This window comes from Pan paniscus, chromosome 3 (assembly GCF_029289425.2).
Source record: "Pan paniscus chromosome 3, NHGRI_mPanPan1-v2.0_pri, whole genome shotgun sequence".
In the NCBI taxonomy this organism is placed as follows: Eukaryota; Metazoa; Chordata; class Mammalia; order Primates; family Hominidae; genus Pan; species Pan paniscus.
Window position 1 is genome coordinate 110650646 of NC_073252.2, and position 15122 is coordinate 110665767.

Genomic DNA, 15122 nt, shown 5'->3' on the forward strand with positions numbered 1-15122 from the left:
AGACTTAAATGTCCCTGTCTGACAGCTTTGAAGAGAGTAGTGGTTCTCCCAGCACGCAGCTGGACATCTGAGAATGGACAGATTGCATCCTCAAGTGGGTACCTGACCGCCAAGTAGCCTAACTGGGAGGCACCCCCAGTAGGTGCAGACTGACACCTCACACAGCTGGGTATTCCTCTGAGACAAAACTTCCAGAGGAACGATCAGGCAGCAACATTTGCTGTTCACCAATATCTGCTGTTCTGCAGCCTCCACTGCTGATACCCAGGCAAACAGGGTCTGGAGTGGACCTCCAGCAAACTCCAACAGACCTGCAGCTGAGGGTCCTGACTGTTAGAGGGAAAATTAACAAACAGAAAGGACATCCAAACCAAAACCCCATCTGTACGTCACCATCATCAAAGACCAACGGTAGATAAAACCACAAAGATGGGGAAAAAACAGAGCAGAAAAGCTGAAAATTCTAAAAATCAGAGCGCCTCTCCTCCTCCAAAGGAACGCAGCTCCTCACCAGTAACAGAACAAAGCGGGACAGAGAATTACTTTGACAAGTTGAGAGAAGAAGGCTCCAGACGATCAAACTACTCCCAGCTAAAGGTGGAAGTTTGAACCTATGGCAAAGAAGTTAAAAACCTTGAAAAAAAATTAGACGAATGGCTAACTAGAATAACCAACGCAAAGAAGTCCTTAAAGGACCTGATGGAGCTGAAAACCACGGCACGAGAACTGCATGATAAATGCACAAGACTCAGTAGCCGATTCGATCAACTGGAAGAAAGGGTATCAGTGATGGAAGATCAAAAGAATGAAATGAAGCAAGAAGAGAAGTTTAGGGAAAAAAGAATAAAAAGAAATGAACCAAGCCTCCAAGAAATATGGGACTATGTGAAAAGACCAAATCTACGTCTGATTGGTGTACCTGAAAGTGACAGAGAGAATGGAACCAAGTTGGAAAACACTCTGCAGGATATTATCCAGGAAAACTTCCCCAATCTAGCAAGGCAGGCCAACATTCAAATTCAGGAAATACAGAGAATGCCACAAACATACTCCTCAAGAACAGCAACTCCAAGACACATAATTGTCAGATTCACCAAAGTTGAAATGAAGGAAAAAATGTTAAGGGCGGCCAGAGAGAAAGGTCAAGTTACCCACAAAGGGAAGCCCATCAGACTAACAGCTGATCTCTCAGCAGAAACTCTACAAGCCAGAAGAGAGTGGGGGCCAATATTCAACGCTCTTAAAGAAAAAAATTTTCAACCCAGAATTTCATATCCAGCCAAACTAAGCTTCGTAAGTGAAGGAGAAATAAAATCCTTTACAGACAAGCAAATGCTGAGAGATTTGTCACCACCAGGCCTGCCCTAAAGGAGCTCCTGAAGGAAGCACTAAACATGGAAAGGAATAACCGGTACCAGCCACTGCAAAAACATGCCAAATTGTAAAGACCATCGAGGCTAGGAAGAAACTGCATCAACTAACGAGCAAAATAACCAGCTAACATCATAATGACAGGATCAAATTCACACATAACAATATTAACCTTAAATGTAAATGGGCTAAATGCTCCAATTAAAAGACACAGACTGGCAAATTGGATAAAGAGTCAAGATCCATCAGTGTGCTGTATTCAGGAAACCCATCTCACATGCAGAGACACACACAGGCTCAAAATAAAGAGATGGAGGAAGATCTACCAAGCAAATGGAAAACAAAAAAAGGCAAGGGTTGCAATCCTAGTCTCTGATTAAACAGACTTTAAACCAACAAAGATCAAAAGAGACAAAGAAGGCCATTACATAATGGTAAAGGGATCAATTCAACAAGAAGAGCTAACTATCCTAAATATATATGCACCCAATACAGGAGCACCCAGATTCATACAGCAAGTCCTTAGAGACCTACAAAGAGACTTAGACTCCCACACAATAATAATGGGAGACTTTAACACCCCACTGTCAACATTAGACAGATCAACGAGACAGAAAGTTAACAAGGATATCCAGGAATTGAACTCAGCTCTGCACAAAGCAGACCTAATAGATATCTACACAACTCTCCACCCCAAATCAACAGAATATACATTCTTTTCAGCACCACACCACACCTATTCCAAAATTGACCATATAGTTGGAAGTAAAACACTCCTCAGCAAATGTGAAAGAACAGAAATTATAACAAACTATCTCTCAGATCACAGTGCAAACTAGAACTCAGCATTAAGAAACTCACTCAAAACCGCTCAACTACATGGAAACTGAACAACCTGCTCCTGAATGACTACTGGGTACATAATCAAAGCAGAAATAAAGATGTTCTTTGAAACCAACAAGAACAAAGACACAACATACCAGAATCTCTGGGACACATTCAAAGCAGTGTGTAGTGGGAAATTTATAGCACTAAATGCCCACAAGAGAAAGCAGGAAAGATCTAAAATTGACATCCTAACATCACAATTAAAAGAACTAGAGAAGCAGGAGCAAACACATTCAAAAGCTAGCAGAAGGCAAGAAATAACTAAGATCAGAGCAGAACTGAAGGAAATAGAGACACAAAAAACCCTTCAAAAAATCAATGAATCCAGGAGCTGGTTTTTTGAAAAGATCAACAAAATTGATAGACCACTAGCAAGACTAATAAAGAAGAAAAGAGAGAAGAATCAAATAGACACAATAAAAAATGATAAAGGGGATATCACCACCGATCCACAGAAATACAAACTACCATCAGAGAATACTATAAACACCTCTATGCAAATAAACTAGAACATCAAGAAGAAATGGATAAATTCCTCGACACATACACCCTCCCAAGACTAAACCAGGAAGAAGTTGAATCTCTGAATAGACTAATAACAGGCTCTGAAATTGAGGCAATAATTAATAGCCTACCAACCAAAAAAAGTCCAGGACCAGATGGATTCACAGCCGAATTCTACCAGAGGTGCAAGGAGGAGCTGGTACCATTCCTTCTGAAACTATTCCAATCAATAGAAAAAGAGGGAATCCTCCCTAATTCATTTTCTGAGGCCAGAATCACCCTGATACCAAAGCCTGGCAGAGACACAACAAAAAAACAGAATTTTAGACCAATATCCCTGATGAACATCGATGCAGAAATCCTCAATAAAATACTGGCAAACTGAATCCAGCAGCACATCAAAAAGCTTATCCACCATGATCAAGTGGGCTTCATCCCTGGGATGCAAGGCTGGTTCAACATACACAAATCAACAAACATAATCCAGCATATAAACAGAACCAAAGACAAAAACCACATGATTATCTCAATAGATGCAGAAAAGGCCTTTGACAAAATTCAACAACCGTTCATGCTAAAAACTCTCAATAAGTTAGGTATTGATTGGATGTATCTCAAAATAATAAGAGCTATCTATGACAAACCCACAGCCAATATCACACAGAATGGGCAAAAACTGGAAGCATTCCCTTTGAAAACTGGCACAAGACACGGATGCCCTCTCTCACCACTCCTATACAACATAGTGTTGGAAGTTCTGGCCAGGGCAATCAGGCAAGAGAAGGAAATAAAGGGTATTCAATTAGGAAAAGAGGAAGTCAAATTGTCCCTGTTTGCAGATGACATGATTGTATATCTAGAAAACCACATCGTCTCAGCCCAAAATCTCTTTAAGCTGATAGGCAAATTCAGCAAAGTGTCAGGATACAAAATCAATGTGCAAAAATCATAAGCATTCTTATACACCAATAACAGACAAACAGAGAGCCAAATCATGAGTGAACTCCCATTCACAATTGCTTCAAAGAGAATAAAATACCTAGGAATCCAACTTACAAGGGACGTGAAGGACCTCTTCAAGGAGAACTACAAACCACTGCTCAATGAAATAAAAGAGGATACAAACAAATGGAATAACATTCCATGCTCATGGGTAGGAAGAATCAATATTGTGAAAACGGCCATACTGCCCAAGGTAATTTACAGATTCAATGCCATCCCCATCAAGCTACCAATGACTTTCTTCACAGAATTGGAAAAAACTACTTTGAAGTTCATATGGAACCAAAAAAGAGCCCACATTGCCAAGTCGATCCTAAGCCAAAAGAGCAAAGCTGGAGGCATCACGCTACCTGACTTCAAACTATACTACAAACTATACTACAGTAACCAAAACAGCATGGTACTGGTACCAAAACAGAGATATAGACCAATGGAACAGAACAGAGCCCTCAGAAATAATGCCGCATATCTACAACTATCTGATCTTTGACAAACCTGACAAAAACAAGCAATGGGGAAAGGATTCCCTATTTAATAAATGGTGCTGGGAAAACTGGCTAGCCATATGTAGAAAGCTGAAACTGGATCCCTTCCTTACACCTTATACAAAAATTAATTCAAAATGGATTAAAGACTTAAATGTTAGACCTAAAACCATAAAAACCCTAGAAGAAAACCTAGGCAATACCATTCAGGACATAGGCATGGGCAAGGACTTCATGTCTAAAACACCAAAAGCAATGGCAACAAAAGCCAAAACTGACAAATGGGATCTAATTAAACTCAAGAGCTTCTGCACAGCAAAAGAAACTACCATCAGAGTGAACAGGCAACCTACAGAATGGGAGAAAATTTTTGCAATCTACTCATCTGACAAAGGGCTAATATCTAGAATCTACAATGAACTCAAACAAATTTACAAGAAAAAAACAAACAACCCCATCAAAAAGTGGGCAAAGGATATGAAAAGACACTTCTCAAAAGAAGACATTTATGCAGCCAAAAGACACATGAAAAAATGCTCATCATCACTGGCCATCAGAGAACTGCAAATCAAAACCACAGTGAGATACCATCTCACACCAGTAAGAATGGCGATCACTAAAAAGTCAGGAAACAACAGGTGCTGGAGAGGATGTGGAGAAATAGGAACACTTTTACACTGTTGGTGGGACTGTAAACTAGTTCAACCATTGTGGAAGTCAGTGTGGCGATTCCTCAGGGCTCTAGAACTAGAAATACCATTTGACCCAGCCATCCCATTACTGGGTATATACCCAAAGGATTATAAAACATGCTGCTATAAAGACACATGCACACGTATGTTTATTGCAGCACTATTCACAATAGCAAAAACTTGGCACCAACCCAAATGTCCAACAATGATAGACTGGATTAAGAAAATGTGGCACATATACACCATGGAATACTATGCAGCCATAAAAAAGGATGAGTTCATGTCCTTTGTAGGGACATGGATGAAGCTGGAAACCATCATTCTCAGCAAACTATCACAAGGACAAAAAACCAAACACCGCATGTTCTCACTCATAGGTGGGAACTGAACAATGAGAACACATGGACACAGGAAGGGGAACATCACACACTGGGGCCTGTTGTGGGAGGGGGGAGGGATAGCATTAGGAGATATACCTAATGTTAAATGATGAGTTAATGGGTGCAGCACACCAACATGGCACATGTATACACATGTAACAAACCTGCACGTTGTGCACATGTACCCTAAAACAAAGTATAATAAAAATAAAAATAAAAATAAATTAAAAAATAAAAATAAAAAGCCCTAACATCTTAAAAATATGTTTTTTAGAAATGGTCTAATTTATTATACAATTAGTTTATAATACATATTACTATTAAATTATACTTTTAAAATTTAATATAAAATTCTTTAATATAAACAATTTATACAGCTGTATATAATGGAGATATAAGGCTAGACTGAATCACCAGTATGATCAGATCAACTTACTTTTGCTATAAGCTGAAGAACTTTCCTTCCGACTTAGCTTAAGATAAAGTTTGGTTTTTGGTTCATTATAAAACTCAGGATTTACAGTAGTAAACTTCTTTAGTTTGCCATACTGTTTTCTCTGAAAATCAAATCCTTTTCTGAAAAGGGAATAAAAAATAAAAATGAACTGTAATATTAAGATGCAAGTTTTTTGAAAATCTTTAAAATACAGTATGAAAAGAACCAGGGTTTCATGTTTACCTAGTTTCATACATGTATACAAAATATAAATATACTGTATCAAAGTAAGAAAATAACAACTGTCACAGAACTGTCATCAGTTTTAGAAGAGACTGAGATAGAAAAGTATCTAAAAGAACACCTCGTGTGCTTTTTAAAATTTTTAAATTTAATTTTGTTTATTGGTATATAATAGTTACACATATTTTGGGAGTACATGTGATATCCTGATACCTTTACACATTGTGTAATGATCAGATCAAATCAGGGAAACTGGGATATTCATCACTTCAAACACTGATCTTTTCTTTGTGTTGGGAACATTACAATTCTTCTCTTCTAGTTATTCTGATATATACAATAAATTATTGTTAACTATAATTTCCCTACTGTATTCCTTTTTTTTTTTTTTAACACTTTAACCAACCTCTCTTCATTTCCCACCCCCTTTTCTTCCCAGCCTCTGGTAACCATCATTCTATTCTCTTACTTCCATGAGATCTGCTTTTTTAGCTCCACACATGAGTAAGAACATGCAATATTTGTCTTTCTGTATCTGGCTTCTTTCTTTTTTTTTTTTGAGACGGAGTCTGGCTTTGTTGCCCAGGCTGGAAGTGCAGTGGCATGAGCTTGGCTCACTGCAACCTCCACCTCCTGGGCTCAAGCCATCCTCCCGTCTCAGCCTCCCAAGTAGCTGGGACTACAGGTGCAGGCCACCACACCTGGCTAATTTTTGTAGAGATGAGGTTTCATGAGATGACGTTTCATCATGTTGCCCAGGCTGGTCTGGTACTCCTGTGTTCAAGTGATTCACCCACCTTAGCCTCCCAAAGTTCTGGGATTACAGGCGTGAGATCATGCCTGGCCTTTGGTTTATTTCACTTAACATAATGACCTCCAGTTGCTGCAAATGACAAGATTTCATTCTTTTTTATGGCTGAGTAAGATCCCATTGTGTGTGTGTGTTTATATACCACATTTTCTTTATCCATTCATCCACTGATGGACACTTAGGTTGATTCCATATCTTGGCTATTGTGAATACTGCTGAAATAAACATGAAAGTGCAGGTATCTCTTTGATATACTTATTTCCTTTCTTTTGGATACATACCCAAGAATGGGATTGCTGGATCATATGATAGTTCTATTTTTATTTTTTTGCGGAACCTCATTTTCTAAACTATAAAATGGGAATAACTTATTCCGATATCTCCATCTTACAGGCTATTATAATAATTGCATAAAATAATTCATGCGAAGTGCCTAGTTAGAAGAGGGCCTGGCATATATCAGCTCCGAATAAAAATCTTACTACTAAATCACCATGCAAATAGTCATTATATTTATTTTGAATAATCTAAACTTATAAGACATACTTCCAAAAAGTAGCATTCTATTATCCTATAAGCTTTGTAGTTCAGACATGCAAATGATCACTTATTTATTATGCCACACTGCTAAAAATTATTCCTATAGTTTGTCGGATAGGGTTTCCCTTAGGATTGTGGAAAATAGCCCCGGCTATATACAAAATAAGTTAGAAAAATAGCACCCTGCTAGTTATCCTGATATTGCTGACATTTGTTTGATGTTTAGAGGGAGCCGAAATAACTTTAAAGACTTATTCCCTGGCCGAGCATGATAGCTCACACCTCTAATTCCAGCACTTTGGGAGGGTGAGATGGGAGGATCATTTCAGTCCAGGAGTTTGAAACTAGCCTGGGCAACATAGCAAGACCCCAACTCTACAAAAATTTCAAATTAGCTGGGCATGGTGGCATGTGCCTGAAGTCCCAGCTACTCAGGAGGCTGGGGCGGGTGGAGAGCATCAGCCCAGGAGTTGAAGGTTGCAGTGAGCTAAGGATCACACCACTGCACTCCAGCCTGGGCAACAGAGCAAGACCTTGTAACTATATAATTAAAAAAAAAAAAGACTTATTCCCATTTTGCAGGTTTACAAACTGAGGTATTCCATCTTTTAAATAGTTTTCCTATCTTAATCTCTTTTAAAACTGATGATAGTTCTGTGAAGGCTGTCGTTCTCTTATATAATCACAGGCAATTATTTGGTACTATAAAACATACCTCACCAAAAGCTGGCATTCCTCATAAAGTGGTATCTTTTGACTTCTTAAATACAAGCCAATACTCTTAATATCACTTAAAACCATGCCAGGTCGAGCTCCTTCCTGTGTTGAATATCCTGGAGTCACGTCCTCAAGCCATTTAAAGAATTTACATCGATCAGCTTTGGGTCCATCACATGTATAAAAGAGACGACCCTAAGGGGAAAGAAAAAAGATCAACATTTAGTGAAAAAAATGCTTTTATTTTTCGATTATTTTTGTGTTTGTCAAGGCTTCTATGAAGACTGCTTGGCATTACTGTACTCCAGTAAATTAGTCACTATATGACTTAACTTTATTATTAATTTAAAATTTAAAACCACCTACTTTTCCATTTACTTTCTGTTTATCAAAAGATTACATTATTCTGAGAATAAAAGCTTATTTGAAAATTTGTTTTTCTGATTTAAAATGTTCACTATAAACAACCTGAAAACTGTCCAGAAACACTGAATATCTTATCCATTTATTTCTATCCTTTTTTCTCATTCGCGTAAGTACACACACACCACAACCCAAAAAGAACAAACACATGTAAATTTTTTTTACACAAAACTCAGATGATACATTTTCTACTCTGTAACCTAGCCCTTGTACCCAACAACATAGTATGAGCATGCAACTATGTCATCAAATAATCTTAAAAAGAAAACAAAGATTTTTAGTGGCTATATTTTAGTCCACAGTTATATCACTATTTATGAATTTTTGCTTTTGACACCTAAATTTAAATCCAAATTTACACACTTAGCTAACAATGAAGTGGGATATGCAAATGGTGGAAGCAAACTGTATTATGAATGAAAGCACAGTTCTACAATGAATATAAGTCATCAATCAACATACATTTTACTAACCTGACTTCCTCCATAATATATTATTAACAATGTAAATTAAGCCAGCATACTTTTCTATTCCTCTGGCCTTATCTGTTACTTGTACTGGGGATTACATGGTAGACTAGTTTCAACCTTCATTTCTTTCAGGCTCATTTCTGAATTCTCTAAGCTCTCAGGTTGGAACATATCCCCCTTCTCAGTGATCTCACTGTAACTTGAGCATATTCCTCCTATTTTATCAATTACAGAAGTATGTAAAATTTTCAGCTGGGCACAGTGGCTTATGCCTGTAATCCTAGCACTTTGGGAGGCCAAGGCGGGAGGATGGCTTGAGCCCGGAAGTTCAAGGCTGCAGTGAGCTATGATCATGCTACTGCACTCCATCCTGGGCAACAGAGAGACCCTGTGTCTAAAAAAATAATAATAATAAAAATAAATAAAAATACTATACAAAAAGTTCCTAAGCAACTTGAAGGTTAATCTTAACTCATATTTTTGTATCCTAGAGCACAAATCATTCTTTCAATACAACTTTGAGAATTTAATGTATGTTAGGTACCAACACCTCAAATAGAAAGCTCTTAATCAAGACTCACTCTTTAAGCTTATCATGAAGTAATAGGTATCTAAACCCTTTATAAGACAAGTATTTGGTATGGTAGGGGGAGGGGAAGCAAGAATACCTTATTTGGACCTTCCTTTTTAACCATGACAAGTTTTGCAGGTTGACTATGATGGCAGGATGGTACATTATTTTCTGCGTTTTTCAGTTTCTCTCCCTTCAATGATGTATAAAATGATATGTCAACTTTTGAAAGAGCTTTCTGCAGGTTTTGTGCTAACCCAAACAGCAATATATTTAGATGTTCTACAAAAAAAAAAAGAGATAGAACACAAAATTAAATACAAAATAATTTTGTTTGTATCACTTATGTGCTGTTTGTAGCTAAATTTGAATAGCCTTTAAACAGAGTCATATATAATAGGAATATCCATTTTTAAAAGTTATTTTCTGCTAAATTTAACAGGTCATTTGTAACACTTCTAGTTAAAAAAAAAAAAAAAAAGGAAGAAAAACTCTTAACTTTCAAAAGATAATACTGGCCAAGTGTGGTGGCTCATGCCTGTAATCAACGCACTTTGGGAGGCCAAGGCGAGTAGATTGCTTGAGCCCCCTAGGGGTTCAAGACCAGCCTGAGCCATATGGTGAGACCTCATTTCTGCTAAAAATACAAAAATTAGCTGGGTGTGGTGGTGTGCACCTGTGGTTCCAGCTACTTGGGAGGCTGAAGTGGGAGGATCACTTGAACCTGGAAGGCAAGGTTACAGTAAGCCAAGACTGCTCCACTGCACTCCAGCCTGGGCAACATAGTGAGATCCTGTCTCAAAAAAAAATAGAAGATTGTAATTTCCCACTTTTAAAACTCAGTTTTGATCTGAAATTAGAATAAAAGTTACTGTCAGAAACTAGAACATATGAAAAATAAGGTATTTAGTATGAAAATTCACAATATAATGTATTAAACTCTCACAATTCTACTACTTACATGAAGCAGCAATCATGATACAATAAAAACACAACAGCCATACCTATGAGGCAAGATGTGAAAGTCTGCTTATAATGAGCAGGAGACTGAAAAACAGCTGGTATGTGAATTTGCCTTTGGGGAAGATAAGCAGATTTTATTTTCTGCCCACTTGGAAAGCACAGCTCAGAGCCACTTATCTCCTGCAATGGAATAATTCAAGTTATCATAGCAACTCCAGAAAAATACTAAAGAGTAAATTATTTTTCATAGACATTTTTTTAAAATATTAATTTTTCTTTTGATTTCTAGGATCCTTGAAAATTACTTTCAAATTTTAAATGAGAAACCAAATATAGCAAGAATAGCTACGAATGGCAATTTTAACCCTATATAAGAGTAACTTTTCTTATCTGCCCCTTAATAAGTTTTTATATATTTTTTGCTAGGAAAAAGTTAACTGATGTGAATGGATCATTATGTATCTTTATTTCTGGTTATGACTATAATAAGGATTATTCACAATTAATGTGAAATAAGATGCACCTTTACCCTAATGACTTAATCAGCAAACACAATTGACAGTCAAAAGTAAAAACAATCATTGTAATGGTAGTAGTGATGGAAACAAAAGTAGGAGCTATCACTTATTAAGTACTGATAATTTACCAGACACTGCACCAGATACTTTCAAATAAATCATTTCATTCAATGTTCACTACTATTATGAGAGATTTTAAGTAAAGGATGATGTAACTGTAGCTCAGAGTTAGGATCAAAAAAAGCCATCTGTCCAAATTGCTCCTATGCAGTATATTTTGGTAATTCTTTTGTTGAAATTCAGACAATAACTATTGGAAAAATGCACCACAAGACTGGTACATTTCCTCACCTGTAAATCCTTTACACTGTAGTTGTAGCAGGTAGACCCTCCTAATACATTTTTAATTTCCTCTGTCTTAGAAGTCTGCTTTAAATTCAGAGAAAGTACTTTCTTTCTGGAAACCAAATCTTGACTGCTAAAATCCTGCTGCTGTTGATAGAGCATGCCTTTTATCATTTGCAAATGCACAGAGTCTAAAGAGCTTTCATCGACAGCATCACTCTGTCTTTCACTTGTGTCTCTAAAATGCATCCCAGAAACAGCCTCAGCAAAGAAGCCATCAGTTATTCTCTTATCAACTCTGTTTGGAGTAGCCATGTTGCATTGGGATGTGTTTTGATATTTCAGCCACTTGCTCTGAGTAGATATATTATTAAGTGAAACATCCCCTGGAGTCACTTCCCTAGATTCTTCAGAGAAAAAGGTTTCATTTTGGTCCTCAGGCTCAATGCTAAACGAAAGAACTGCTGACTTTTCACACAAGTTGAGCATGGGGGAGCCAGAAGACTCGTATGTGTTAGAGTTGATCATATACGAATGAGAGTCTAAGTCAGGTGGCCCATCAGTACGTGGCAAAGTAATAAGTGGAACCTGGGTTCTACTTAATAATGAAAGCCTTTGAAGGTTCTCATTCTCCAGAGAACGGGATTTTTTCATCCCTGAAAGAAAACAGAATGCTGATTAAATAAAAATGTTCTACTAGTTATCACCTAGGCTCTAGAAAACAGTGGGTATAAAAAGCAAAATGTAGCAACTTGCTCTGAAAAAAAAAATCACATTATTTTATTTCCTTAAAAAAAATTAATGGTTTTAACCTCAAAAAATAAAGATTTCAAAGCTTAATTCATATATACTGAAACATTCTTAGGGTTGATGAAGTCCCTCTTTTTCTTCTCCTCCTTATGATTTTTTTCCTAATTACTAAATTATGTTTATATAGCACTTAACATTTTCAAAGCACTTTAAAGCTAACAACAACAAAAAAATGCATCATTCTCATTTTACAAATGAGATTACAAAGGCTTAGCAGTAGCATAACTACTAAGTGGCAGAGTCAGGATAAGAACCTAGACTAGTTTTTTATATCTACTTTACATTCTTTCTCCAGAGACGGAAGCTCATGGTTCATTTATATGACTATGTGATTGTAACTTCCTTTATATATTTTTACACTCATGAATTATCATGTTACCCTTCAGAGTAAAAAAGATTTTAGCTTTATTTTGATCTAATGGTGTTTGATAAGAGTATAATTCTGGTAAACTCATGGCAAATTCTGTCTGAAAGAGTTTAATGATTCCTTCTGTGTGTCAGCAGCTTTAGTGATATATTCCTAAAAATCTAAGAAGTAGTAACTATTTGTTGAATATATAAACAAATGAATAATACTGCATCAGAATTATGCAAGCTTATAGTTTTTATCTGACAATACTATGGATTCCTATTTTATAATAATGTACCTTCCTGACAGAGTTTCTATCTTGTTGGAAATATACTCTGGAGATCATCTGGAAAGTAGCAGAGCAGTAGGTGAGCCAAAGAATATTCTTTTATAAAGTGCTATGCTGTAATTCTAACAAGTCGATCAAGTAACACTGACAGAAAAGTTAAAAATCCATTAAAGTAAAAGATTCATGGTATAACTGTGAAAATCATCTACTGTTCACTACCATATCACTTATTCTTGAATACCCACTCTGGTGTATTTGATTCTTCTCTACCTTGTTGCCTTCTACCAACCACACCCATAAAACCTTTTCTAACCCAACTACCAATTCACATTACAGAATTTTTTGTATCATCCATCCAAAATCAAAAAACTATCTACAACTCACCCCTCACCCAACATAAATTCAGAATCAGGGGAAGATATATTGATGAGATTATAAGAAAAGAGAAAAAAAAGAAATTTTAGTGAAAGGGATCCTAGAGAATAGTATTATATTCATCAAGAAGCAGAAGCTGACTCATAGTGAAGGGCCAAAATATATGAAAACCTAGAGTCCTAGGAATGCAAAGGTGGTAGCAGCAGTTGAAGAGTTCAGGATCCCAGAGCAAAAAGAGACACTAAAAGGTTATGCTAAGGTCAACCAATGGTGTTGATGAGACACTTGCAATGAGTCATTCCTCTGGAACAGGAAAGGGCTGTAAAGGGGTCAGATGCTGGAGTTACAGCTGTGAGAAGAACTGACAATGGTAGAAGATACTTTCAGGGGTCTGTGTTGACAAAGTTGGGAGGAGAAACAAGAAGGAACTAGATAGCTAGAAGGGAATATTGTACCTGGAATAGCTATCTATGATAGAAAAAGTTCAAAGGAAGAAAGGTTATGGAAAGGCTTCAAGGGATATGACACTGAATCTGGTTCTAAGATATATTTAGTGTAATAATCTCTCAAATAAAAAACTTCATCTTAAATGAATAGACAGATATTAGAGCAATGTGGTAACGACTACCCTCCAAGTTGAGAAAATGAAGATCATCAGGTAAAGTTCTTGCTTTCAGGGACGTCTCAGAGAATTCTACCATGAAGTCTTCATCTCTTGAGTTCAAAGAAAAGGTAGAAACAGGGCTCAATGTAGAGATGTTTTCTTCTGGTGATGTCACCTATACAGAAAGAAGAATCAAAACTACAAACCAAAATCTTCTGATTTTTTTCTTTAGTTTGAATGAATTCTAGTACTCTATATTATAAAAATAATGATTTAAAGCACATTATGTAGAGCTATGGTGGGGGCAACAACTATAAAACTTCTTCCAAAAAGGACAGAATAAACTTACTAAAATCAACAAGAATAACAGTAAAATACAGAGCATAAAATCTTTCAGATTTACTTGAAGTGGGTCAGATTTTGATTTGGACTGGTCTGGGTTATTAGGCTTTGGTCCTGAAGATCAACTGCCATTCTAAGGGGCTCAGGCCAAATTAGACCTCATGTTTACAGCTGTGAAGGTCTAAATCCCTGCAAACTCAAGGACTGAACAGTTTTCTCTTATGTCCTCAAGTCCATAGTTGATCTAAACTTCAAGACATTGCTCCCAAATGAACTGAACTTGTTAAATATATGCCAGCTATACAGTTCATATGTTATTCTTGTTAGAACAGCATTTAATTTTGCTGCTGCTTCTTCCAGAAATTAATCATCTTAAAATCTAATATGATGATCAAATATATACACAATATATATATTTGTATAAGCACAGAATAAAAGAATAAAATTTGGAAGAATACATACCAAATTGTTAGAGTGGCTTTTGATGGGAGTGGAATTGGGGGAAAAGCTCTTTTACTTATAACTTCATACTCTTGTAAATGATTTGAACTTGTTAAAATGATTATGTTAGTGACTGTATGATATTTTCCTTAATAAATGACAAGAGCCAGGCGCAGCGGCTCACTCCTGTAATCCCAGCACTTTGGGAGGCTGAGGCGGGGTGGATCACCTGAGGTCAGGAGTTCGAGACCAGGATGGGCAACACAGTGAAACCCCATCTCTACTAAAATACAAAAAATTAGCCGGACATGGTGGCATGCGCCTGTAATCCCAGTTACTCATGAGGCTGAGACAGGGGAACCACTTGAACCTGGGAGGTGAGGTTGCAGTGAGCCGAGATCACGCCATTACACTCCAGCCTAGGCAACAGAGCAAGACTCCTTCTCAAAAAAAAAGAAAAAAAAAAAAGACAATAAAGATTCAAAGTTTATAAGCTTATATATATATTACACAACATTTTCTTGATTGGCTACTGGGTTCTGGGTGCTGTGCT

General features: G+C 36.8%; 1 protein-coding gene across 10 annotated transcripts in view; it reads right to left on the minus strand.

Annotated features, from left to right (window-relative positions):
• ZGRF1 (zinc finger GRF-type containing 1) overlaps positions 1-15122 on the minus strand; it is a 100448-nt gene that overhangs the window by 36252 nt on the left and 49074 nt on the right. For all 10 annotated transcript variants that reach the window (XR_008625212.2, XM_034959010.3, XM_055111720.2 and 7 more), the window contains 6 exons: positions 13811-13961; positions 11366-12015; positions 10538-10676; positions 9631-9815; positions 8068-8264; positions 5759-5898 (listed from right to left, as the gene is read on the minus strand). Coding sequence is in view for 9 of the 10 variants with exons in the window: in XM_034959010.3 (XP_034814901.1) it covers positions 5759-5898; positions 8068-8264; positions 9631-9815; positions 10538-10676; positions 11366-12015; positions 13811-13961 (1462 nt within the window). In the remaining variant the exon portion in view is untranslated. The remainder of the gene's footprint in view (positions 1-5758; positions 5899-8067; positions 8265-9630; positions 9816-10537; positions 10677-11365; positions 12016-13810; positions 13962-15122) is intronic.